General features: G+C 35.4%; 1 protein-coding gene across 1 annotated transcript in view; it reads left to right on the forward strand.

Annotated features, from left to right (window-relative positions):
* The window catches only part of PKP4 (plakophilin 4), a 103114-nt gene that overhangs the window by 53210 nt on the left and 23101 nt on the right, over positions 1 to 26803 (forward strand). The window contains exons 4-11 of the mRNA XM_050899494.1: positions 3603 to 3637; positions 7409 to 7534; positions 7692 to 7882; positions 8704 to 9262; positions 13478 to 13669; positions 15235 to 15455; positions 17912 to 18040; positions 22172 to 22385. Of these exons, the coding sequence (XP_050755451.1) occupies positions 3603 to 3637; positions 7409 to 7534; positions 7692 to 7882; positions 8704 to 9262; positions 13478 to 13669; positions 15235 to 15455; positions 17912 to 18040; positions 22172 to 22385 (1667 nt within the window). The remainder of the gene's footprint in view (positions 1 to 3602; positions 3638 to 7408; positions 7535 to 7691; positions 7883 to 8703; positions 9263 to 13477; positions 13670 to 15234; positions 15456 to 17911; positions 18041 to 22171; positions 22386 to 26803) is intronic.

Raw genomic sequence — 26803 nt, forward strand, 5'->3', positions numbered from 1 at the left:
TGATCGTATGTCTGATATTTTATCTATGCTTTCCTTCCATAGCATTTAAAAATAGCTGCTATACTGTAATAATATTTCTCTCAACTTCTTTAATTGAAAACTATATATGTCATACCAAACTGTTCTGAAAGAAAAACATAATTTCTGCATGTCTACCCTACTAACCTAATTCTTTTTCAAGGATAGTAGTGGGCTAAGTATTTTTAGAAGTGCAGTGCACCGCATATGGGCTCTCTTTAGATATATTACATGTTAATGTCAGGAGGAGACAGCATAATGACTAGTTAATGGCAGCAGCTTCTCATTGGTAGTGCAGTATTTGACCACACTGTTTTTTAAACAGTGGAATAAGATGCATTAGACTTACTTATCAAAGCTGAAAGATTTGGTAACTTCAAAACATTTCATCTGTAAGGTGACAAAATTAGATTATGAAGTCAGTAGGTGGTAGATGCTGGACTTTTGCAAAAATAATTTAGTAAGAAGTTAAATTCTTAACCAGTTTATTTGTTCATGAAGTAGCTTTCTACTTATGACCCATAGTCAGAGCAAGCTTTATCGTTCATAAGTCCTGTACATGTGAAGAAAGTTCAGTTAGCCGGATGTGCTGGGTAGAGATACGTTTGGGGTTTTTTATAATCTTGTGTATGTAGGAGTAAAGTATTTCTGTATGCTTAGCACTTTTTACCTTTGCTAGCAGCACAGAATGATGTCATCTCATTATAAGAAATTGAGTTTCCAGTAAGTCTGAGGGATAAAGTAAAAGGTGAAGAGTGTAAAACTTGACGTTCAGGTAGCATGAGAATTCTGGGGCCAGTGTGCACAGGATCTGTCAAATAGTCTTCATATTTCTTCATTTCAGTGGAGCAACGTATTAATGAATAGGCTAACAGTAGTTGATTAAAGAACCCATTATATCCCAGCTTGCTTGGTGAAGAGTAAAGAATATACTCTGTAAAGAATTCATGTAGATTAACTAATGTTCAGAACTCAGCTTTCAATAATTAAAATTCATTCAGTTTTATACAAATTCTTTTGAATTCAGTACCAGTTTTCGTACAAATTTCCGCATGAATTTTTAACAATAGAAATATTTCTAAAAGTTTCATCAAAATAATTACAAGGTTCCGTTTGCAAGCAAAAAACCAGTAAAGTTGCACAGAATTTACTTTGGCATGTAGTTACAATCCCCAAAATATGCCAAAAAAACATTCTGGAGTTAATGCACTAGTTAGATTCAATGGTAGTGTACTAGAAATGAGAAATCTTTTTAGTTTTTTATTTAAATTGAATGAACTTTAGCCCAAGGCTGTGCAAAAATTGAGGTTTGGTGGTCTTGGCACTGCTTACTGCTCTGGAATAGCCAGGTGATGGTAGTACAGTTCCTTTGCTGTAGAGTTCCAGGTGTCTCTAGATAGTTTTGGTTTTTCACAGAGCTGTCTGGCTTGTGTACCGTGTTCGCTTAGTCTGTTCTTCTGCAGAGAAAGTTGTAATAGCTTAAGAAATAACCATCTGTAGCTGTTTGTTACCTCCTGTTAGCTGGAGGCTATGACCTTCTTTCCTGAAACGCCTTAGCAGGTTCTGTCCTGCAAGATCTGAGTTTGTTTAAATCCCAATTTAAACTATACCACTAAAGGTGGTTTAAACTAGCCTGCCTGACTTTGCACTCAGGTGGAATGACAGACCTCACGTGGTCACAGTAGCTGAGTTTTGGGGAAGGTAGCTGCTGGTTGTTGTAGGGTGAGTTCTTAAACTACCCTACTTAAACCCACAGTATGACATTCAATTGAACTAGTTGCTTATCCTGTTTTGGCATGTAGTTTGATTTTGTTTATGTGCTTATTTAGTGTTTCTGACATTGGACTTGTGTTCCAGTACTGCTAAGTGATTTCGTCTTTGTCTAAACTTAAGATATTTGTGCCTCTGGGCTTGGACAAGATGGTCCTTCAGGAAAGAGAAAATATCTGTGGAAGTTGAGGCATGCATCTGAATTTGATGGAGTCTGTGTTTGAGCACTCTTCTCTCCACAGGCATCTCAGAAATACAGTAGACCACAAACTTCTGAAGGCAGATGAGCCTGGAAAGTCTCAGTCTGGAGTTCAGCTCTTCACCTGTAATTCTGTACACCAAGTTTCAGTCTATTTAACTGGTCCAATTTATGTACGTTCTAAAGAAAAAATTAGCACCCCAAAAGACACTAAAATTTTAGACTGAGGGAAGGAATAGCCAATACATAGTAAAAATTCTGTTACTACCTAGATATGAAGTTGGCTTTCAGACACTTGAAGCCTGTATTCGAATTCTCCTTTTTCTTTAAATTTCATTGTAATTGTAGTTTAGTTTGTGCTAGTATGCAAGTTTAGCACTCTTTTATACACAAATACTTTGTTTCTAAAAAAGGCTCCTAAATGATTGTTTTTATTTTAGAAAATAAGTATCTAGTGCTGTTCATGTTGCTGTGCTACAGTTTTTTGTAATTGGTAGCTGTGGTAGAAAGAAGTAAAATAAATAACACTAATTTAGAAATAGATACATCTTACCCAAAATCAGTTTCATGCTGATATTTAGACATCATAAAATCTGATGGACTTGCCTATTCTTTCCTTTAAATAGCTTTTTGTTTGGAAAATAGCAGCTTATAATCATTGCAAAAATGATTTAATATTCAAAGTTTGATAGTTCATATGTAGAGTGAGGAAATACTCTACGTATTCTTATGGAAAAATGTATCTAATTTTAGTAATACCTGGGTGAATTTTGCATTTGTCTGCAAAGGCGGTTGTGCATCAATACTATTATCAACACATGAAAGAACATTGCTTTGTAGAAGAAACAAAATGGTTAAGATAGTTCGATACAAAATAGTTATTGGAAAAATACAAGAGAAGTAGGGGTTTACACTGATATTAAATACCTGTTTGATCTTGTGAAATAGTTGTTTCTTAAGGCATCTCTTTAACCTTGACAATGTAAAATCTGTTACCTGTTTACCCTTAGAGGTGTACATGTTTTGGTATGTCAAATGGTCTGACTTCTCATCATATGCAAAGGATCAGAATTCTCTCTGGAAAACTGGAAAATGAAATAACAGTAAAAACTGTAGGTCTGTTTCTGTTCATTTTTTTCAAACTGCTTTACATGTAGAAGCAAAATGCTCTAGAATTGTGATTCCCAAACTTCCTTTGCTAGACCCTACCATAAGCAGCGAATGCTCCTGTCTTTGGTTGGTTTACTGCTAATCATACACACATGACTGTGAACACTTGCTGTATACTATTTTATTTATGTCATTACACCTTAAATAGAAAGTGCGTATCATAAATCATGCTCTTACCTGTCCTGTTGGAGATAGGTTACGCTGCTTGATAATTTGCCGTACGGTAAGTTACAGGGCATTCCCACTGAATAATACAAAATTAAAATCAATAACCAATGATTTAGTTGTCAGGTGTAAAGTGCTGCAGAGTGTTATTTACATGGGCTGTTGAAACTTTATCTGCTGGGGTTTTTGTACAATTCTGTATGCTTTGGTTAAAAAAATAAAAAATAAATCCAAACTAGACACATGGTTCATTTTTGTGATAATTTTTTTTCTTTTGCAGCTCTACTGAGAAGTCATTTCCTTGGAGATCGTCAGGTATCATCTTTTATGTGTACATTTTGCTTTAAGCCCAAAAAACTTTATTTTCTTGGCATTCATTGCTTGTTTTGAAGTGAACTGAATGTTAGCAGCAATGCTACATATCTTCTTCAAGTATCTTTTCTAAAGTATAACATGAATATCCTCTTTCTCACACGTGAAGAGACTTGTGTGTTCCTCTGTTATTGTGAAAGGTTGTTTTGGCTTAGAGGTAGTGGCAGGTACTTTTCTTGCACCTTTTTGTGCCTTTGCATTTTTGTGTGAGATGTGACCATAACAAAAGTCTTGTGTATTGGGTCTCCTTTGCAATTAATTCAAAAATACTTTTGAGTCTTCCCCTTGGCAGGTAAGAATAATGAAAAAATACTGTATGTTTTAAGCTTGAAAACTGATTTTCTTTTTACAGATATTCTTACTTAACTCAGAAAATCTCCAATAAGTGAAGGTTTTTCTGACAGTGCTTTTTTTTATTTTTGTGTCTCAGGATAGCTTGAACTTTGTTTCCAAAACAAGAAACATTTGTCCTGTAGTACTTCTACATCTACTCTTGAGTATATTAGGTGGAATGGATAGGACTGCGTCTTAAAAGTTACATTCAAGTGCCTGTTGAAATAATCTAATCCATCCTTCATCGATCAGAGCATTTAACTAGTTAGGTTTTCTGCATCAGTTAAAATATTTAGTATTGAAGAGTCAATCTTCTGAACGGTGGTCGTCTCTTTAGAGTGATGAAGCGTATGTGCAGAAGCCAACATGTCAAAACCACACAGCAGGACCAGAAGTGGGACCTTGACTCCCTGCACATTGCTTTTTGCACTGGATCTTGTTTCTCTAATTCAATCACGTACTCTTGACAGAATGTCGTATTAGGCAAAACTGGTCTAATGTAATCAAAATGCAATTAGCATTTTAGGTAGCTTGTTAAAAGTTTTATTAACCAAGTTCTACATAGTGTTAATATCATATCTTTATATAAGGATGCATGCAGTTTTAAGAGCTATCCAGTTTCTGCTGTACAAAGAATAACACACCGTAGTTATCTGCTTGTTCACTCAAGCATATTCATAATTATGACAATTGTGACTATTTTAGGTAAATAAGTCTCTCAAACTGTCTGCTTTCCCTTCCCCTTCCTGTTTTGTGTTTTATTTAGAGACTAAGCTCTTAAACTTGTGTATAATTGTATTTAAATTATTTCAGTTGCCATCATGGTATTGCCTCAGCTGAGGCAATGATGTGATAAGATGTGACCTGACTGTAGCTGTAATTGTATAATTCTACTGATGCATAAAGCAGAATTTTTAAGAGAAATATAAAATGTTGTTGTTTTGCAGATGCTCATAAATAGAATATTAGATCAGCAGCCATTTATAAAAAGGCTATTATTTTACTCAGGGCACTCTCCTCATGATTTATAGTAGCAGAGAGAGATAGACAACAATTCACTTTATTGTGCATTCTTGCCTTTGTTAGACAGCTTAAACAATCTTTATTTTTTAGCATTGTGAAAGCATTTGCTTGGTGGCAAATGTGTGATGGAAGCGAGGTTTTGGTTCAGACCTCTGTCTTAGGAACATCTGTATGGCACTGCACAATTGAACTTTATTCTTCCTGTGTGTTTCTCCCAAAACTGATTATTTGTCAGTTTGACATTGATTTAGTATCATGTAATATCAAGTAACTAATATAACAGGGCCTTGTATTATTTAAACAAAAAAGACTGAAGATTAAAATATTGAAGTTGAACATAATTATAATTTAAATATCCCAGTCCCCGCAAGTATTTTATTCTAAAGAATATGTAATACCCACTGATGTCTGTTACAATCTGTTATCAAGTTAGTGTAACAGGAGCTGTGGAAGTGAGTTATTTCAGTGTTGGTTCTCTGTATCGTTTCTAGGCATACTGATGATTAAATTAATGGAAGTGTAGTAACACTTCTTATTAAATCTTAATTAAATTTGGTCATAATACTCCTATTATAGTAAATTAATTAGCTTCAAATTTTGCTGGATGGCTTTGACCTAAGAATGTATGACTGATAAATAACTGTGCAGACTGCCTGTAATTTCTAAGATATATTGATTTTTTAATTTTTTTTTTAATCTGGTATTTGAATAGTGTTCAAACATTCCTCATAATAGCAATTAATGAGTAACATTTTTAGTATGAATGTTCCATCATGGCTAATTGTGCAAATAGTGAGACACCAGCATTTTGTGTACAGCTATTGGTAAAAATCAGAGTATTTCTTTACAGCTTGATAGGTACAAATACTCTGTTTTTTATTTCTCTTGTGAAGTGCACTGTAATAACAACTGTTATAAAGAATTTCCAATAGCTCATCTGTCAGGGTTTTTTCTTTTGTGCTTTGTTGGTTTTGTGTGGGATTTTTTCCCATGAGTGCCACTAGATTTTATATCGAGGTATTCTTTGTCAGTTTGAGAGAGTTTTTATTAGCTGTTGCATAGAATTTATTTCAGCCTTTTTTTCCATCTTCCTCTTAGCATCAAACTTGTGCAAGCTCCTAACAGTTTTGCCTCTTTCTGTAGCGTGCTGTTATATTCATTTTCAAAGAGCACTTAGCAGGCTTCACTGTCCACAACTCGCAACTTTTGACATGAAGCAGTCGCAGAAGTTTTTACTAGACTGTTACTTCTTAGCATGTTTCTTTTGGTTTCCACTCTAGACTCATTCATATATTTCTTCAGCAAGAATTTACATATCTGGTGTTACCTTTAAACGTAACCCACATTTCCTGCTCCCCTTCCTCAGGGGAGGTTTAGATTGGATATTAGGAAAAATTTCTTCACCGAAAGGGTTGTCAAGCACTGGAACAGGCTGCCCAGGGAAGTGGTGGAGTCACCATCCCTGGAGGTATTTAAAAGACGTGTAGATGTGGCACTTAGGGACATGGTTTAGTGGTGGACTTGGCAGTGTTAGGTTAGCGGTTGGACTTGCTGATCTTAAAGGTCTTTCCAACCTAAATGATTCTGTGATTCTATACTGCATCTCTGATGCCTGTTCTTCATCAGTAAGTGTAACATGATGGCAATTGAATGCTTAATATTTCTGTCAAAATAATTTTGATTCAGTTTTTCTTTTTGTTTCATGTCCTCATCTTTGTCCTTTTTTCCAGACTATGTTTAACTTTTTCCTTTCTTCATCATAGTGTTGTGATGTCTCTTTTGCTTTCTCTTATGTATGATGACGCTTTCCTTTGCTGTCTGTAAAGTTCAGCTAACATTCTTAGAACTGAAGTTAGCTTAAGAGTTGTTAAAAAGTAAGCATTTGGATAGTAGTATATGAAGTAAAAAAGGTATAAAATTTGCAGCAACTTCTGTTGATGGTACACAAACAGGGATGAAATTCAACTCAGCCTTTTACTTATGAAGCTCTTGAGATTATAGGACCTTAAGACAAGTGAGAGCTATCCTCTGTGCACTACAACACAGTTGCACAGTGTTTCCACTGTGCAAAGTATATTTACTAGGTAATCAATTACATTTTTCATTAAAATAGGTTGGAATGTACATTTGAAAATTTAGAATTGTAGAACTACATCAAAACTGTAGGAAACAAGATTCTCAGGCATTAGTATTAATGTTCTTTTCATTTAGTTTGGTAGATGATACCTGTCTACCAGTAGACTCTGTTTATGTTGGAAGTAAGTTCTTCGTTAGTATGTGTGGGAAAATTACTGTGATTAAGTTTGCAGGAAACTTAATATGAAACATTGGATTTATCTAATTAATTTATTCTTTCAGATCCTCCGACCACCAGTGTAAACAAACCCCAAGTGTCAGAGAGTGTTCATACCAATGCCTATGACATTAGGACAGAACCAGAACAAGGGAACCTCTACTCACCAGAACAGACATCTCTCCATGAAAGTGAGGGTCTGTTGTGTGCATTTTAAATATTAGAATATATTTCTGTATTGACTGTATAAAAATGTAATACAATTATGAATGCAACAAAGTTATATAATATTTTATTTTTGTGAAGTTGTTCGATGCTTTTATTCTTATGCTGGCTTCATATCTACAGGGTCTGTAGGTAACTCAAGAAGTTCAACACAAATGAATTCTTATTCTGACAGTGGTTACCAGGAAGTAAGCAGTTTCCATAACAGCCAGAATTTGAGCAAATCAGAAAACAGACAGCAGCATTCCCTTATTGGAACCGCTAATAACCATTTGGTGAGAAGCTCGCGAGCTGAAGGGCAGACATCAGTCCAGGTATGCTCAAAATAGTACACTTTATCTCTGTACACTGTCTGTAACACAGTTTTAAAGACAATAATCATATAGCTGGACCTACCTTTGTACAGGCTGGAATTGATGTTATGAAATTACACTTTTATTTAACACCTGCACTGGTTAAAAAGCAGAAATGGCTTGCAGCAGACATAGACTTATTCGCTGAAATCAGCATGCATGTGATCTGGTTCATTCACTGCAGCTGAAATTAAGTAAAACTTCTGAGGACTCCTGACTGCAGAGTACACTGCTAATATAATATCAAGAAAGTATCACTCACTTAAAATTCAGTTGTGATATTGGGGAAGGCCTCCTAGAATTTAGCCTGTGTGTAGTGCTTAAAGGAAGAAGGTATCTGTGTTCTGTACCTTCTACTGTTTCTGGCTTTTTCCCCCTCCTTTTTCATTAATCAGAATGATGGTAAGACAGTGATTGACAAAACTTTATTAGCTTATACTAGAACTCTTTGCATTACTGTTCCTGAATCTCCAAAGTGGGTAGAGTAGTGAGGAAAGAAAGCATAGGTGCATATTAACATAGAAAGCCAAATAAGAATGAGGAATGGATGTTTTTTTAATGTTAAATTGCCATTTTATATATTAAGAAATACTGGTTAGAAAAAAATCTATTTCATAGGAAAACTTGAAGGAATTACGTTTAGGGTAAAAGCTACGCTTCAGCTGCTTTTATATATTGTTAAATTGTGTGCATTTCTTGTTGAATTCTGTGTCTTATGGGAGAAAAGTATCCACTACATGGCCTAAATGATAAAACTAATAAATGTTTTTGTTTTTAAACAGCCTTCAGTAAATATTGCGACCAACCGAGTCATGAGACGTGTCAGTTCAGTCCCATCCAGAGCCCAGTCTCCCTCTTACATGGTCAGCACGGGTGTTTCCCCTTCAAGGGGGTCGCTGCGAACGTCTCTGGGTAGCGGGTATGGTTCTCCATCAGTTACTGAGCAGAGATCCCTTACTTCTCATGCGTATTCATCCACTACTCTGCCGGTACAGCGGGCAGCATCCCCGTACGCTGCACAGAGACCTGCCTCCCCAACGGCTGTGCGGCGCATCGGCTCGGTTACATCCAGACAGCCGGCAAATCCCAATGGCGGGACTTCCCAATACCAAACGTCGGTCAGAGTTGGCTCTCCTCTTGCCCTTACTGATGTACAAACCAGAGTAGCTTCTCCATCCCAAACTCAGCTGGGATCTTCTTCCCCAAAGCGTTCTGGCATGACTGCAGTTCCACAGCATTTGGGAACAACACTGCAAAGAACGATTCATGATATTGAACAATATGGACAGCAGTATGACATATATGAGAGAATGGTCCCTCCACGTCCAGATAGCCTTACAGGTTAGTAAAAAGGTAAAGACACAGCTTAAAACTTGGTGCAAACCTACAACTGTAGAAAACCTGTAATGCAATAGTCGTTTTATGGATGAAACATTGTAGCACTAGGACATAATTGTGGATGTATCAAAACAGTTGTAAATACTGATGTCAAACACTATGTATCAATCGTGCCATAAGTTCCCTGTGAATACCGTCTTTCTCTTCAATTACTACATTGCTAGCCATGCATTAAATTAAGTAGTATGTTTTAAGTAGCTAAGTGAAATTCTGAGTCTTCCAAACAAAGGGATTTCAGTATTTTCAAAGATAAAGTACATTTAAATGTATGTGCAGGTTATACGCAATGTAAAAGATACTAGGCTGGAACTAGTTTTATGTCTAGTTCTTTCTTAAAATATGTGACTTAGTACCACTGAATTTTAGTTGTCTTTTCCCCTAATATTTCTAGGCTATCTCAAAGTACTTCAACTTAAATAGAGGGCAACCATTGTAATATTAGCTTAAAATAAAGCCCTAAAAGGTAGAATCTATTCATCTGAGAGGCAGTTCTTATTAAGATGCAGTTACTTTACATTTTAAGTTCTATGTGTGTAACTGGTTTTGTTCTGACCTTCATCTAAATGAGCACAGACAAGGTGACTTTGCCGTTAGACCATATGCTTTTTTGAACAGACTGCAATGTCTGTTTTTTCTTTTAAACTATTATACTGCAGGAAATTCCAAAATATTCTCATTCCTCAACAGAAGGTGTAAGGTGTCTTCTCCCTCACCTCTGTTTGCAAGACACAGTAATCTACCAGTTTGATAAGGCGGGGAGGGGGAGTAAATCAATTTGACGTGAAAAGCTATTCAGTAGTTTAAATGAATGCAGTCCAGTGGGCTGCATAATTTGTGACGTAACAGCAATCTTGTACTCTTAAAATATTAAGGTACTTCACAAATACCACTGCTTGAGAATATCACCTTGTCTAAACAGTTGAACTGATACATCTTTAGAAAAAAGGAGTTATTGGGATAGTGAATCAGTAATTCAGAAACAGATGCTTTAAATTTAATGCTTTTAGTGTTAAGGAAGTAATTAGCAACTGTGGTAGTCAAGCCTAGAGAGCATCTCATTTTATAGCCATCTCCACTGTAATCTTTCCAGGAAACTTGAAATGGTATGACTTCCCTGTGCTCTGTGTTACAAACTATGAGTAAGAATCCCTCAGTATTATAAAAAAACCTCTTACATTTTCTAGTATAAATTAGTTTTCATGTTTCTTTAGAGGGAACAGTTCAATATAACACCTGAAATCTTAAACTCAAATTTGTATATGATCAGTTTTCGGAGAGGACGTTTGGATGTGGGGGAAGGTTAGTACTGTAGCAGCCTTTAGGATAATCCAGAACTCTTCCCTGCTATGTAAGCTGAAGGAGAGGATGGATATATGATCAGGTCCTCTCTTCCTTCTGTGCTTACAGTCTCTAAGAAGGGTATCCGTGTGGTGCATGCTCTGGGAAAACTGTAATGTTAATAAGATGAGTGTCTTCCCAGGAGATAGCATCGTCATCTGGGAGGTGTAGGTCCAATTGCCTGCTTTGCATTGGACATAGGTCCAGTTGCCTGCATTGCTTTGGTGAAGTCTCTGTGTTTTTACCACCTATAGTTGTGTTTTCTTATTGATGACCTGTGAGACCCCCAAACGTTTCCTTGCAGACACTGATAGAGCAGGTCTGTGATTTTTGGGGGGAAAAATATGCAAATGCAGGATACATTTGGTTACACATCACTACTTTAATTGTATTTTGAAGTTGTTCCGTAATCTCCATCATTTCATTACCTTTGCATAGTTCACTTAGCATATTCTATTGCTTTGATAGCTGCTAAAGCTTTAGTGCCTACAATGGTAATGCTGAAGTGGACAAAACAGTATTAATTTTGTAAAATAGTTTTTAAAATACCTTTTAAAACCAAAAATTATGCTGGTTTTATGCCCTACTTGAATTTGTGAATGACTAAACATTTAAAAATGTGTTTGCCTTGGCTATACCACCCATATGTTACATACTTATTTGCTAACTTTTTTCTAACTCTTTTAACAATTTATGATGTAGCGAGTAAATGTTGTAGATAAACTCTGCATATAATTTTAGGCAAGAAAGATGACAGTAAATTATGTTGTAAGATTGAAAAAATTAGATTAGCAGTCTAGGAAGGGAAGCATGAGGAATGCTGGTCTGAGACCAAGTGGGATGTATGTGATTGTCACACTTATGTACTGTAGTACAATGGGAAGTATATTTGGTCATCTTTACTCTGAAGAATTTAATTAAAAGAGCAAAACTGGTGAAATCACAGAATAAACAAAGAATACCAAGAGCAGAAGGAACTGGAGTGAGTTCAAAAGGGGTGAAGGGGAGATTAGGCCACTGCAAGACGCAGTAAAGAAAAGTCAGAGAGTGGAAGAGGACCCCGTGGCAAGGTAAACCTCAGAGGCAAAAGGAAAAGTATTGTGTAATTGTTTCAAAGGAAGTAAAAATTCAAGAGACTGGAATACAGATGTTAAAAATAAAAGCTTTTCAAAATTAAAGAGAATTTTCCTGGTAGTGTAATATTCAAAAAACAAGTTGGTGTAGGTGGCAAAAGTGTTATGTTGCAATTACATAATACATAAGTAAGCCAAGTTTGAAAATAAATATGGGTTTGGCTTACATTTTATTAAATATGAGCATCTGAGGCTTGTTTAGTACTTGGCTAGCTAAAGGTTCAGCCAAGGAGACTGTCAGTTAGGGGTGTGTAAGACAGTGAAACAGATGATACAGAAGTGTGGAAGATTGAGAGGAGTATTGAAATACAGCAATTCTGAAATGCTTCCAAAAGAATTTTTTTTAAGAGTAGGGGTAGGGGAGAAACTGATGAGTGCAGAAGAGCTTTTCCCTTGGGTGATGCATCCTGTTAGTTGCAAATGCTCTGTACCCTCAGTAGGAGATGGTGAAGAACTCTCAGAATTAACTAAATTCTAACTATTTTTCTGCTCTCCAGTTTAGTATATTAGTGCTTCTCTGTAGACTCTGGAAGTATAACTTACAAAATAGGGGAACTAGGATGCTTTAAATGAAAGCATTAAAAATAGATGAGGAGGTTGGTGGAGGGTAGCTAGTTAGCACAACACCAATATCAGGAAGCAAAGTGTATACAAAGCACACATTAGAGAGTCAATGGGAGGGGTGGTACTACACGTCAAAAACAGTTTCCAGGCTGAAAAAGAAGAAATATAGGATTAAGACTGTACCACTAACCTCCTAATCAGGATGGCAACAGTGAACTTAATAGGAGATTTTTGCTAACTGAATTAGCAACCATAGTAAGGGGAAAGATACATACAGAAATACAGTAACACACCAGAATGCATGGAAAGAAATTCTAGGCAACATGAATGAAGTTTTCATGGAGCAGATGGAGGGGGACCCTTCACAAGGAGAAGCAAGTCTGACCTTGTGCAGTGCTATTCAAAATGCTGTTATTGAAAAGCTGTTCTGCACCTCTGCCCATAATGTACTTGGATCTAGCACTGCAGAAGTGGTAGCAGGAGGTCCACTGCTGAGGAATTTAAGTTAAACGAGACAGAGATAAGTTAAAAGGAACTCAAGAGGGACAGCTGAAAGGCAAGGTGAAAAAAGATTCTCATACAGCTGCAGCATAGCAATATATATATATACACACATCACGGACTATTTAAACCTTTATAAAGACTTTTCTCCACATGCTTAAATCTCTGCCACTATCAAGGTGACTTTTGCTCTTACTGCTATGTGTTGTTTCATTTTCAGGATTATGACCCCCTTTAGGCTGTGCCCTATTTCACAACTGGATTTCTGTCAGGTTCACAGCTTACCTTGTCATTGCTGAATCTGTGAACTGCACATGCTGACTTAGCTTTTACTCTGTATGTTTTAGACTTTCAACTATAAATGCTACCGAAAAAATTGACTTGGAAAACTTAAAGTTGTCAGTGTACGCACAAAACTTTTCATGAAAGAAATGGTGCTTTGTCAATGAACCTTTCAGTGTGGAGCATTTAATAACAGAAAGAAGTTTAATGAATAAATCTTTATAACTGTAGATATAACTAACACCTTTTCTTGGCTAAAAGAAGAAAGATTCAAGCATAACAGCTTTATTATTTTTAACTGATATGGGCCATGTACATATTTCCCTCTTCTTGGTTTTAGGCCTGAGGAGTTCATATGCTAGTCAACACAGTCAACTAGGACAAGAATTACGATCAACTGTATCTCCGGACTTGCACATCACCCCTATCTATGAAGGCAGAACTTACTACAGTCCTGTGTACCGTAGTCCAAATCACGGAACAATTGAGCTCCACCAGGGATCCCAGTCAGCATTATATCGAACAGGGTCAGGTGGGTAAAGGGCTTCCAAAGCTCTTCCATTGACTGTGTCCCAAAGTCATGCTTAATTTACTTACTGGAGTTTTTCTGGAACCTATGGCATATAGGAGAACATCTATGAGATACATCATGCTAGTTTAAAAGGAAAAACCAGATGTTATAAATTAATGGAGATAGAAACTAGGTTTGAAGGACTTAAAATAACCAGTAGGAATTAAAAAGTTTTTGTGATGTTTGCAAGAAATACTTAGAGCTATATATCAGTGTCAGCTTAGGGTCAGAATATTTTCTGTTTGATATCACACACTCAGGTACATCCAAGCAAAGCGTATTTCATGACACACAAAATTTATTGCTTCCTCTTCATTCTCTGTGCATCCTTCTCTTACGAATTGAGTTTGTTCATATTTTTTTTTATTCATCAGTACAGTAAAATGATAGGTTGCACACTTAAATTACCTACTGCATCTTTCACAGTAAAAATACTGGTTTTACTCAACTTCTCAGCAAAGGATAATGTTAAAATACTATATCTGAAGATCGTATATTGAAACTGAAATATTTCTATAGTATTTCATAGAATTGCTACTCATGTATTATGAAGTGCATAGGCATTAGATTAATATTAGAACTGATTTTCTGTAAAGAGAAATGTAATATATGTTGCAGTGCAGTTTGTTCTTTAAGGTTGATTAATAATTTGTATAGTGAAGTAATTTCCAAAAACTCTCAAAATATTAAGAGTGATTTAACTAAGTTACTATCTAGGAATATTTGTAGAGAAGTGTCCGATTCATGTCATTTTTTCACACATTTGAAAATTGCTTTTTAATGTTTGTTAATGTAACTGAAATACTAAGAGTATGGAATGTTGGAGGAGTCAACAGTTTTCGCAATTCTCCTATCTTCTACAACCTAGAGTAAACAAATCTAAGTTTGTCAGGATGTGCCAATGAGGAAATATAACTAGAAATTGGAATTCTCTGTTTACTTGTCTACCTAATATCACTTACCTTGGAAGAACAAAAGCTACCACAACAGCTCTGTTAAGTCAGGAAGATACATGTTCCTGTTTTTGAAATGATCAGCTTAATCTTTGAAATCATCCTCTTGTTAGCTTTTTGTCAGGGAAAATGTACATGTAGTTGGGAACAGGAAAATATCATATAAACTACATAAATTTTTGTTCACTTATTTTTCCTTTTTCTTTTTCATACAGTTGGCAAATTGACGTTGCTGTTAGTAATTGAATTTTATTATAAACCTTGAAAACATTTTGCATCCTGATTTCTGCTTGGTGGCACAAGATGCGTTCCTTACTTTAAATATTTGTTGAGGCAAGCTGAGGCATAAGCCTGATTCCGTCAGACCTTTAGTTCTGTAACTAATCTCTCTGTCTTCCCTGGGACATTGAGTAATGGCTCCCTTAAATCTAGCAATAGCTTTCAACATTCAGCACGGTACACGTTTTTAACACTGATTTTTTTATTATTATTATTTTTTTTTTAAAACTATGTATTGCCTCTTCTCTTCAATAGACATTTACCTGGTTTGTTTTAATACTGGTTTTATACTAGGAGTTGGAAATCTGCAAAGATCATCCAGTCAGCGTAGCACACTCACATACCAAAGAAATAATTACGCTCTGAACACAACAGCTACCTATGCGGAACCCTACAGGTCAATGCAGTATCGACTGTCAGAGTCCAGTTATAACAGGCTGCAGCACGCAACGCCCGCCGATGATGGGACCACACGATCTCCATCCATAGACAGCATTCAGAAAGACCCCAGGCAAGTCCATTTGTGCTTTCAAGAATCATACGTATTTGCCGTAATAAGATTTTTAATACATTCCTTGAATATATATGGCACTTTGTTGTGCATATTCCAGTTTTACATTGTTTAAACCATCATGACTAATTTAGATATTAAGAGCTATACCTTTATAGCCAAAGTAATAAATGCAGTCTACTTGTTACAGTAAGTAAGAAAGAGCAACTTTTATGCATTTACTTATTATTACCTTTTTTTTTCCATGTTTATTTTCACGTAGAAGTTATTACAGGAAATATGTATAAATTTGATGAGAATTGACTGGATTATTCCAAATATTTTTGAGTAACTCCACAGAGCAACCTGTAATATTGTAGTAAGTTTTCTCTTTATGGGAATGGGAATCAGGGTTTGAAAATTAGAAAGTATCTACCTAATTTATTTGAATGAATTTTTCATGAGCAGCCTGCTTAAATTTCAAAACAACGTAAGTTTAAAAATGATACATAAATGTACCATTTTGAAAGTGAATACACATTCATATTTTTAAAATAGTTACTAGTTTGATGTTGTAAATGTATGTACACAGTGTACATTGTGACAAGTGTAATATTATCATTACAACTTACTAGAGACACTATTCATTAAAACCTCGTATGTTAAAATGGGAGTATCAAAACCCAGTCCGTGCAAAGCTTGGAGGGATTTATGGTACTGTTTATCTGCAGTATGGGTATGTGATTGCTAGAAATTCCAGTCCATCCTCAGGTTGCCAGTTCATTGAGGCAGCTTCTAGACAGTCCTTGGTCACGAAAGCACATCACACGTTCTGCTGGTTTAGAAAGAACTGAAAGCAGAGCACCTCATACTGGAGGATATGGACTCCAGTGATGCCTCAGGAGTCTTTCGTATGGAAGCATTAGGGCACCAAATGAACTTTGAAAAAAGATAGCTAATAGCTATGATCAGACTCGAGTCTTACACTGAAATCTTTTGGGCTTCCTGCATTACAGAAGGCTCATAGCGTGATTCAGTTATTTTCTAGTTTAGCCCTGTTCTTCAGTCTTGAAAATAAAAGAACTGTTTTTAATAGATTTTGTTGTTCCATTTATTAGTGGAAATTAATCTTTGTTTTTTTTTTTTTTAATAGATATTGAGAGACTGGATTAATTTTATTTAACTGAATGGTACATTCATCTAAATGATGTTAATAGGATAATCTTACCTCTAAGTAGTAATGCTTGCTAGCTGCATGCTACTGCTGGCCTATTCTAGCATGGCTTACAAGAAAAGTTACTTATAATAGAGATGCTTCACATTCATAACAAGGAACTTTAAAGAAATTCTGACTCGGTTTTCACTGCTGATGCACCTTCTTATCTTGTAATTTCACCGTGGATTAGTTTTTACCTTACATTTTAATCTGTTTCAGTTTCTGATTTGCATCTCATGCTATTGCAGAGGTTAGGTTAGTGTGACAATAGCTTCAGACTGGGCTGTTTGAAAGCATCTCTCTAGAATAAGAGTGAGGGATCATTCAGAAAGCTACTAGCTTTATTAGAAAGGCAGTTTTCCCTAAGGTCTTCCAATCATTAGTATGGAGAAATAAACCTCTAAGTTGTTGAACAGTTCAACATAGGCATATAACTGAACTTTCCCTTTTTGGTGACTGTAGGAATCCTGGGGAGACGTGACTGGCCAGGCTAGCATTAGCCTTTGAATAGCTCCCCAAATACTATTCTTGGAACTTTTTTTAAATTTACTTGGATTTTTGAGTGTGGGAAAACTTCGATACTACTCTTTTTTTTTTCTTCTCAATCTTCCTTTACAGAAGGAAGATAGCCCAGCAAATATTAATATTTCTAGATCTGTGAATTGGGCATAGGTATGCTTAATGACTTTTCCAGGATTTGTCTGCACAAAATCATTTTGTTTAATGAAGGAGATTTGATTTTAATGATTCTAAGTTTACAATCCCTGAATAACTCAAATTATGCAAACTTCCTGCATCTGATCATGATGATGAAATTTCAGGCTGTGCGCAGCTTTTGTTGAAGTATAGTTGACTTCAGACTAGGAAGAACATTGAGCACTGAGAAGAAATGTTGTGTGGAAGAGATGCCCCTGAGCAGCATTGCTAAGTTGGTATCTGTTGCATTATGTATTTAAGTTTTGGGAGATTCATGTAGGTTGTAGTGTTTGAGTTGATATAATCTTAGTATATATACATTTGTGTGATCAACAACAAGCTAACTGAAGAACGTAGGATATAAAGTGTCCTTTTCCAATTGGAAGACTAAAAGGTGATGTGACCCATAGTTGTTGTAATATACCCGTTTTTCCTCCTAGCCCTGATACTCCAGAACAAAAACAGAATTGTTGAAAAACACTTAAGATGCTCTAGTAATTCTGCTTAGTAAATAAACATACATTTATAACTAATGCCTTCTCTTCAATGTGTTCATCTAACAAAGGGAGTTTGCTTGGCGAGATCCAGAACTGCCTGAAGTCATTCACATGCTTCAACACCAGTTCCCATCGGTTCAGGCGAACGCAGCTGCCTACCTTCAGCACCTGTGCTTTGGAGATAACAAAGTAAAAACGGAGGTACTGTACTGAGTGCATTTCTGTTCCTGGGGAAACTGTAAACGAAAAACTAGACCTCTCACCTCTTTTTGGTTTTTTCATCATAACACAGTATTTTGGACCCTTTTGTGTTTCTGTTTGTACCAGATGTATGACAATATTGAAGTACCTACGTGTGTGTAGTTACACACACAGACAGAGATTTTTCCTGTCACAAGAGGCTGCATGGAAATTATACGAAAATATTTTACATTCAAGTTGTGTAATCTAGCAGAACTGTAAAGTATGTTTACTAGAGCCTATTTTTGTGTAACCTGTTGATGACTGGAGACTGAGAAAAAACGAGAATTGTGGAAGGCGTTCCACTGGTTTTGATCAAGATATTTTAAGGCATCATAGGGAATGAGTGAGCTGTCAAGCAAAGGAAAGAAATCCAACCCTAGAAATATATAGAGGATAGTATTTATGTCAATATGATGTGGAGGAAAGATATATCTGAGTGAAAATTCAGATTATTGTTGAAATTTCTAGAAACTGTTTGCATTTGAAGAGCTGCTCTTTTTGCAGAGCAGCTACAAGCTACTGATCTGAAGGAATTTGCTTTTTTGTTTATATGATATATGTGTGTGTTATCTGTTATTTTCAGTATAAATATTATTTATGTTGATAAAAAGTTGGTGCAACTTTTATAAGAAGATAGCCGAACATAATTCACTGTTGCTGGAAGGCAGATGAAAAAATGGTGGTGGTTTTGATGTTCTGGTAAAGTTTGCAGTGATAATCAGATGTAGACAGATTTGTAAATTAGTCTTGCTATTTTATAAGGGATGTGACAGCTTATTTAGGAATTCTTGGGATATTATTTGTCTGCACATGTTCATCTATAGGAGATTTTGTGTTTCTTCACTGTTTCCATTTTCATTATTACAGAATTTGTTTTAGAAATTACGGAATGTCTGCTTTAATTTTTTCAAAAGTACACAAAACTGGAAGAAATATGCCAAAGTTTAAGCAGAATTTGAATGTGGTGCTAACTTGTATGTCATGTATGAAGTGATGTCTCAGTTGTTTACCCTACTTAGCATTAGAAATATTTGATATGTTTTTAAATCAGTTCAGGTATAAAGGATTATAGATGTATTATACCATATAATCAAGCTCATAAAACGTTATCCAAAGAAAAAGGTTGTCTTTTTGATTTAGAAGATGAGTTACAGTAGTCAGAGAGACAACTGTAAATGTAGCTTGCCTTCCACTTAGTGTGTGGAACTTTGGAACAGGAAATTTCTCCTTTTCAAGCAGAGAAGATTTATGTACTGGCAGTTATTTCTTTTGAATGGGAATAATCAACTGTTAGAAATTCTTAGAATACTGTGACAGAAAGAATGCAATTGTCTGGCTTCTAGGAGAAAAGAATATTCCTGCGCTTTTGGGAAAGCGAACCTTATGTCAGTGTTTCCTGATGAGGCTTTCAGTCTCTTAAGCTGTCCCTTGAGTTGGGATGGTGGGTAGAGATCAGCATGTTTTGCAAACATGGTGGTACCTGTGGCAATAGGAAAGCTGCAGTTCATGTTCCCTTCAAAGCAGAGGCCAGCACAAGAAACTATTTGGAATAGGAAAGGATCATAATTATTTTAGTGCCAAATTCAGTAAAGCCTTATTTGAGGACTGGTTTTGTATTTTCATTCATTATTTAAATTTCTTATGTTATTGCTGTGGTAAAGACCAGATTAATTTGCTAGACTATTAAGGATATTAAAAGCCTGGCGAAATGAACTAGAATGCTTATATTGCTAAAACCTGAAGGTAAGCGTAAGAAACTGCTTATTGTGCGGGGGAATCTTTACCATTTAAATTAGCTATGAAACTACACAGAATGAATAAACTACACTTCCATGTAATGAATATCTATCTGTAAATACATACAATACTGATATATTAGTTCATTAATATATCATTTTACAAGAATTCTGATTTTTTAATTTAAAAATTGAAATGCCTGTCAAACTAGCAGCAGCTGCTACGTTTTGAAATAGTTAATGACTCAGCAAAATACAAATCTTAAGAATGGATTTCTAGTCCAGTTTTATTTTGAATTATATACACAAAAACTGTATCTCATCAAGTTTTGAGTACAGATTGAAAAACGATAAAGCTATTTTGTCATTCATAACTTGTATCTGTATTATGGATGTGTAGTGTAGATGTAGTGTTTGTGCTGTATAGACATACAAGAGGGAGATTTAACTGAAAAGTATGAATAGTTATTTGTTGCTTCATTATTTAGTAACAGAAATAAGAATTATTTGCCTTGAAAAAGAACAACTCTTTAAATGTTGGGGTTTTTTAATAGCATCTTGCAGTATATGCTTTCAGAGTAGTCTGTATCAAATAATCTGTAAGGTAATATTCATTTCCTAGCTACAGAAGTCTTGCCAGGTGAATAAGCTTAAAGTCCACTGAATGCCTCTAGATACAGATTCCTGGTGGCTTTTGGCATAGCAGTGGCTTGTCTAGTTGATCAGTGCCAAACTTTGTATCCCCTGGATTTATAACTTACATGGTAGATATAGCTAGGTGTGTAAATATAGGTTTCCTTCTGAAAAATACACATTTTAAACAGAGGTCTAAAAAATTTCCAAGTCACCAGTCTTTCATTTTATTTCTTTTATTCTACTTCAGAGGTGATTTGACAGGTAAAAATCACATACAGTGCTGGTCATAGACCTTGCATTTCAATTGTTTTTTTCCAAGCCTCTTCAATTTGGCTGTTTTAAGGTGTAGGTAAAGGTATTAACCGTTTTGATACCCAGTGCAACTTTCAAGAATGAAGAGAGAGAAGATTCTGTTTTTCAAAGCATCAACTTAACTGAGGTTTAGTCAGATAATTTTATGTTTTCATTGAGAATAATTTTATTCTTGTGCTATGGCCAGTAAAAGACACTGAACTTTTTAAGCCTAAAATCCATCAAAACTTGTACACATTAATGTATTTCAAATAGCCCTGTGGCTTGCCAAAATAATTATTATACAGGTTAGAATAGAAAAGGGGCATCTAAAAGTGCTTTTAATGCTGAACTAGAGAATCCTTAGGACTGTTATGTTTTACATGTCTTCTAACTGTTTGGCCCAGAACCACATCCTGTATAAGCAAAGTATTCGGGAATGATGGTGTAGCTCTTTCTTTTCACCATGGGATCCCCTTCTTAGGGCAGCAGCAGTTTAGCTGCTGTAGGTGTGGGGTTTTTGAAGAGATCCTATGCCAAATTCATTAGGCATATACTATGGATAGTATGGCACAAAAGTTACTGTGCTGTGCTAAAATAATACCAGGTTATAATAGATCAATCTTATATTGCAAAATAGATCATATTTTTTAAAACAGTTCATAGAAAATATTTTGGTAGCCTTTTGGTAGTGATTTTTAATTTAAAATTAATGTTAATCTTGTAAGTCATACTACTTAGTTATCTCTTTAAAATATTTTTTATTTAGTAAATATTACAGAATTCTAAAATGCTTTAATCTTATCATTTCTGTAAGTTATTTTGAACAAAGAAAAGTACTACATGGAAATGAGGTCTCAAAACACAATTTTAAAATTTTTTAAAAATATATATCAAAGAATAAATGCAACTAACCTGCTTAAAGCAGATATAAAAATTTCTTTTTGTTTTATGAAATTTCTGCAGAGTAGACCTTCCTTTTAAAAAGAACTTCAGATATGCAAATAGGACTGGATATATGCTAATTTGAACTGATTTTTGTGTGTGTGTGTGTAGCTAAGTGTAACAGTTGGCATTTAAATCTTTGCAACTTCTTATTTCTAATATTCCCTAAAAAGATATTCTGAGGTATAGGAAATTACTTTAAAAACTGCATTACTGGGAAACAAAACTTCAGCAGTAACAATTCTTCTCTGAACACAGCAAATAACTGAAAATGTCCATCAGCCTTTTCAACAAGGATGTGAGTCGTTCACAGGAATTTTCAGTACAGTGTAACAATCAAGTTATTAAGATTTACCAACAATATTTCTTCTTGCAGTAGAATGGAATGTACTGTTTTTATAAAAATAAAAGCCTTTTAAATCTGTAGAGTGAAATGGGTGAAATCAATGGGTGCTGATGTTCCCGACATTCCATTTTCTAGGTATGTAGGCTAGGAGGGATCAAGCATCTGGTTGATCTCTTGGATCACAGAGTCCTGGAAGTTCAGAAGAATGCTTGCGGCGCACTGAGAAACCTTGTTTACGGAAAGTCTACTGATGAAAACAAAATAGCAATGAAGAATGTTGGTGGGATACCTGCCCTTTTACGATTGTTGAGGAAATCCGTTGATGCTGAAATAAAAGAGCTTGTAACAGGTAAGTTTTGAATAGAAACAAGCAGAGAACTATAATACAGATTATTTTTCTGAAGTGGACAAGACTGGAATAACTGGTAAGTGACTGGAATTGAGTATATCGACTGTATTTTTATTTGTGCGTTGGTAATTTTTGTGAATACAAAATCACTTATTTTGATGACTTACAGTTAAAGTATTAGCATAGAAGTATAGATTCACTGGCAGAAGTGAATCTTGAGGTAGTTGCACCAAAGCTCCACTTAGGGTAAATTTTCCCCTGGTATGATTCTCCTACATACACAGCTAGGTCTTGGATAGGTATTTCTTTATTGACTCCTAACATTTGTTTTATTACAGGCTTTTTTTTATCATCTGCTGACAACAGTTTTAAATAAGATCTTGCAGAATTCATAAGATGGACCCAAACTTTGTAAATGTGTGTAAAAGTACAGACAGAAAATTGCAAGTATGCAAATTATAGAAGCATCTCAGTGCCCAGCCTGCTAGTAGAGTCCTGGCAAGTGACTGCATACACACTCCTAGTCTCTTGAGTACGAGGTAGATTTAGCTTATAACCCATGAACGTACTTGGCACTTGGTGCAGACAGAAAGTGCAGAAATAATAAATTATTTGCAGTTCTAACACATGAAGGAACTCCATTTCCATCAAAACAAGGTGGATTTGTTGGGTACTGCATACATCTGCTATCTCTTTTTCTTAATGTGGGAGTGATTTGTCAATGAAGGTTTTAGGGGATTGAAAAATATGAGAGGATAGAAAAAAAGCAGAGTTTTCACTTTCTTTAAACACTTCCTCTTTCAAGTTTTAGTAGGTCCCTCGTTTGATTTTGTTAAGCTACGAAGCTTAACTACTTACCTACTAAGCAAAGCTGCACAACAGTGCTCAAGTTAGAAGTAACAGAGGTGTCATACTGGGAGCCTTTCCAAGTTATTTCCTTCTTTAGAAAAGCTATTAAGTAGAGAAAGGACTCTGTACAGAATGTATCCAAAGCGTTTAAGTTCATCTGCAAGCTATTTTCATTAAGTATTTTCCACATAAGCAAGCATTAAGATAACGTGCAGCTTTCATGTTCTCTCTAGAAGGATACAGGTTTTTTGTTAAGAAGTTATGTAAATGGAATACTTAAAACTAGAATTACACATTAGCTGCCTTGTCTGCTCTACAAAATTCATGTTTTATGCATCTAAATTACTTGTGCTTTTAAGATGTTAGGGATGGTTCCACAGACAAAGCCAAAGTCAAATTCTTAATTATAGAAGGTACTTAATCACTATTAAAAAAACCAAAACTACACTGTTATCTTTCAAAAAAGATATAGCACATCATCTGTAAGTAAAAAGATTTTTCAAATAAATATGCTATTTAATTTGAATTATAATTAAAGATTACACTTCAGAAGAAGTGACTCTTACTTTTTAACACACATATTTTTAATTTTTTTTTTTAACCAGCTACAACAAAATGGAAAGTTTTGACCTAATTGTCTTCTGGTTAAGTCAGTGGGATTGACTTCTGTTAGAGTTAGACCAATGCTGAATGCTTGAGAAGAATCCACAGCAGACTTTCGGAGCTCAGGGATTTTTAAATGCTTTCTATAAATAGCAATATAAAGAAAAGAAGTGGAAAAAATCCAATGATTATTTGTTTAATCATTAAAAAACTCCACCTATGTCAGAACTAAAACTAGCAAACCACACCCAGTTTGCTATGTTCCCAGATTTAAGATAGTGTAAATACAGAGACATTGGTATCAATCTACACCACTAGAAACACTATATGTCTGATTTCTAGATTAAAATTAGCACTATTCATTACTGCTGTAGTTTATTCATAATTTTGCATATAAAATGGATTTTTATATGCATTTTGTGTAACATTTATATGCATATGTGTAACATTTCTTAAGGAAGTACAATGCTTTTCTTTTTCCTGAGGATGGTCTGTCTTCCTTACTAAATGAATTATACTTTCATTATTAGCAGTATCAATTGCCTTTGAAAGATAAAAGGTATATTAGGTGTCATTGCAAGTGAAATTCATCCAGTTTACTTCAATATACAGTTAGATACATGAAAACTTTATTATCCCAGATAAGTGAAATTAGAATAACAAACTTCTTGCAATCTGTGTAGATATTTTTCACATGAATTCATTTATATAAAATTTGTGAGGAATTATTTAGTCAAAAGCAATCTTTTAACCTCAGACATTATTTGGGAACATGCCCTAAAGATTAACTATGACAAGTTTGAAAAGCTAGCATACTGGGGGAGGGTTTAATTGCACAAACGTGTCTTAGAGGAGTTAGAAAACAGTAGGAATACTGAGGTCTATATTTAATTAACAGTAACTGAAATGACAAGATTGAAATGCAGAGAGATAAAGAAGTGGAAACTGAATAGAAAGTTACATTAAAAAATACGGAAAGCGTAATTGCAAAACCACAAGAATGTTTTAAGAGGGAAGCAAGTAATCTTTTTAATGGCTATAGATTATTCAGAAAATAAAATGTGCTAAATCACTTTCCATAATCATTATATGAAAATGAAGTAATACTTTTTTCTTTTTAAGAAGTCTTTAAAAGTTGGACTTTGGAATGCATTGGGAGAGGCTCACTCTTCACTGAGCTTGCTCCAGCTGCATGCAGTTTCCATCGCTGCTGACTCATGGCAGCCTTGCTGCCCTGTGCTCTGCAGTCAAAGAGCTCTTAGAAGGGAAACTACTCTTTTTTTGGTAACTGCAACACATTTCATTAGATTTCAGCACCAGCGCTTTCTGGAGGCTACTGTTTTTCCCATTCCAGCACAGCTTCAGCACTCGGCAGCAGAAGTATCGTTGGGGCCTTCCTGACTGCGTGCAGGAGCTCCATTCCCTAGCAAGTGACATGAAGGATGTGCGCTGGTTTATGCTGTCTGGTTATGTTTTTTACGTTGCAGTCAGCACAGCCTGGAATCAATCTATGAATTTCAGGATCTCATGTCTTGGAAGGCTTATACAGCAGAAAACTGTCCATGAGGTAGAAATCAAAATATGCATGTTCTTGAGCCCAGGTGCAGTTTCTAACAATTGAGTCTACTTTCAAGAGACCCTCAGAAACAGCCCTTTAATATGTTAAAATGTAGGAAACATGGGTGTATTCCACTACTGCAAGTTTTCCAGAGAAAGTGAGTCAGATGCTCGCTTATATAGTGTTTGGTTAACACCACCTGACGTGAGCAGTGGCAGTGAAATTCATTGCAGTAGACTTGTCTAGGGTCTTAAAAATTTGGATTAAAATGCCAACACTCATAACCAAAATAAAGCATGAAAAAACACAGTTGGATACCGAGGAGAAACAAAGTTCTTTGCCACGGGTAATGCCAGGGTTCCATGAATAGTTGAGGCCCCACAACACCCCAGAGTACAAAGCCATTCAGCAGCGAATGAGTAAATCATGCTTTTTTCTTTCCCATCCAGAAATTTTATCTGCACTTTTTTTTTTTTTTTTTTAAAAAACCATGACTGAAGCTTGACTTTAAACAGCTAAAGCTGTTGACTAGAGACACAGACATCATTATGCATTGATGTCCTGTAGTCCTAATGAAATTGCTGGCTTACCATATACGTTTCACGTATTCTCTGAATTAAGTAACGAATAAAGCTTTGAAGAGTTACCACATAAGGGATTTTCTGGACAGAGCAATTATTTTACAATCCTATTACAGTTGCTTAAGTTACATCAGTAATGTAACCAACTCAACACTGAACCTGTAACCAGTGGAAACAAACCAACAAAAGAAAACCCGTACAACACTAAAAGCTGCTGAATCAGAGAGAAGGTGGTTTTTAATTATCCTCACACTTCATTGCTATCTATTGGAAAAGACAGATTTGTCACCTGAAAATATTGCCATAGATCCAAGTCCAGAAGGATTACAAATAAATACCAAAAATTTTGTACATCAGAACAGTCGATACACAATTGTCTTAATTTTTTTCCCTGAGGAGAAAAAGTTAGAGACAAGGAGATGTTAGGAGATATTTCCCATGCAACTTCTCCCAGTTAAGGGACACTGCTAGCCTGTCATCCATGAAGAGCAGCTAAGGATCAACAAACTCATTCGGTCCCGGCTTACTTTTAATGATCCGTGAGAAAGATAAAGCCAAAGTTCTGCTTACAGATTACAGCTCTTCTAAGTAACTCCAGCAACTGTTAGTAAAGTGCCTGAAGATCTAAACAGAATTATTTATCTTGCCTGCTTAGTTTTTGCTGTTACAGAAGCTAACCGATCTTGATCCTTGTTGCCTAAGTCTTGAGGTCTTTTTTTGTTTCTACATAATTTTTTGGTACATTGTGTGAGTTAATTCATGCATATGTCATCCGCACAGAAGTTCAGCCAAGTTGTCTTCTCTCTGTACAGCTAGATCAGCGGTTT

This window comes from Gymnogyps californianus, chromosome 7, assembly GCF_018139145.2.
Source record: "Gymnogyps californianus isolate 813 chromosome 7, ASM1813914v2, whole genome shotgun sequence".
NCBI classification, from domain to species: Eukaryota; Metazoa; Chordata; class Aves; order Accipitriformes; family Cathartidae; genus Gymnogyps; species Gymnogyps californianus.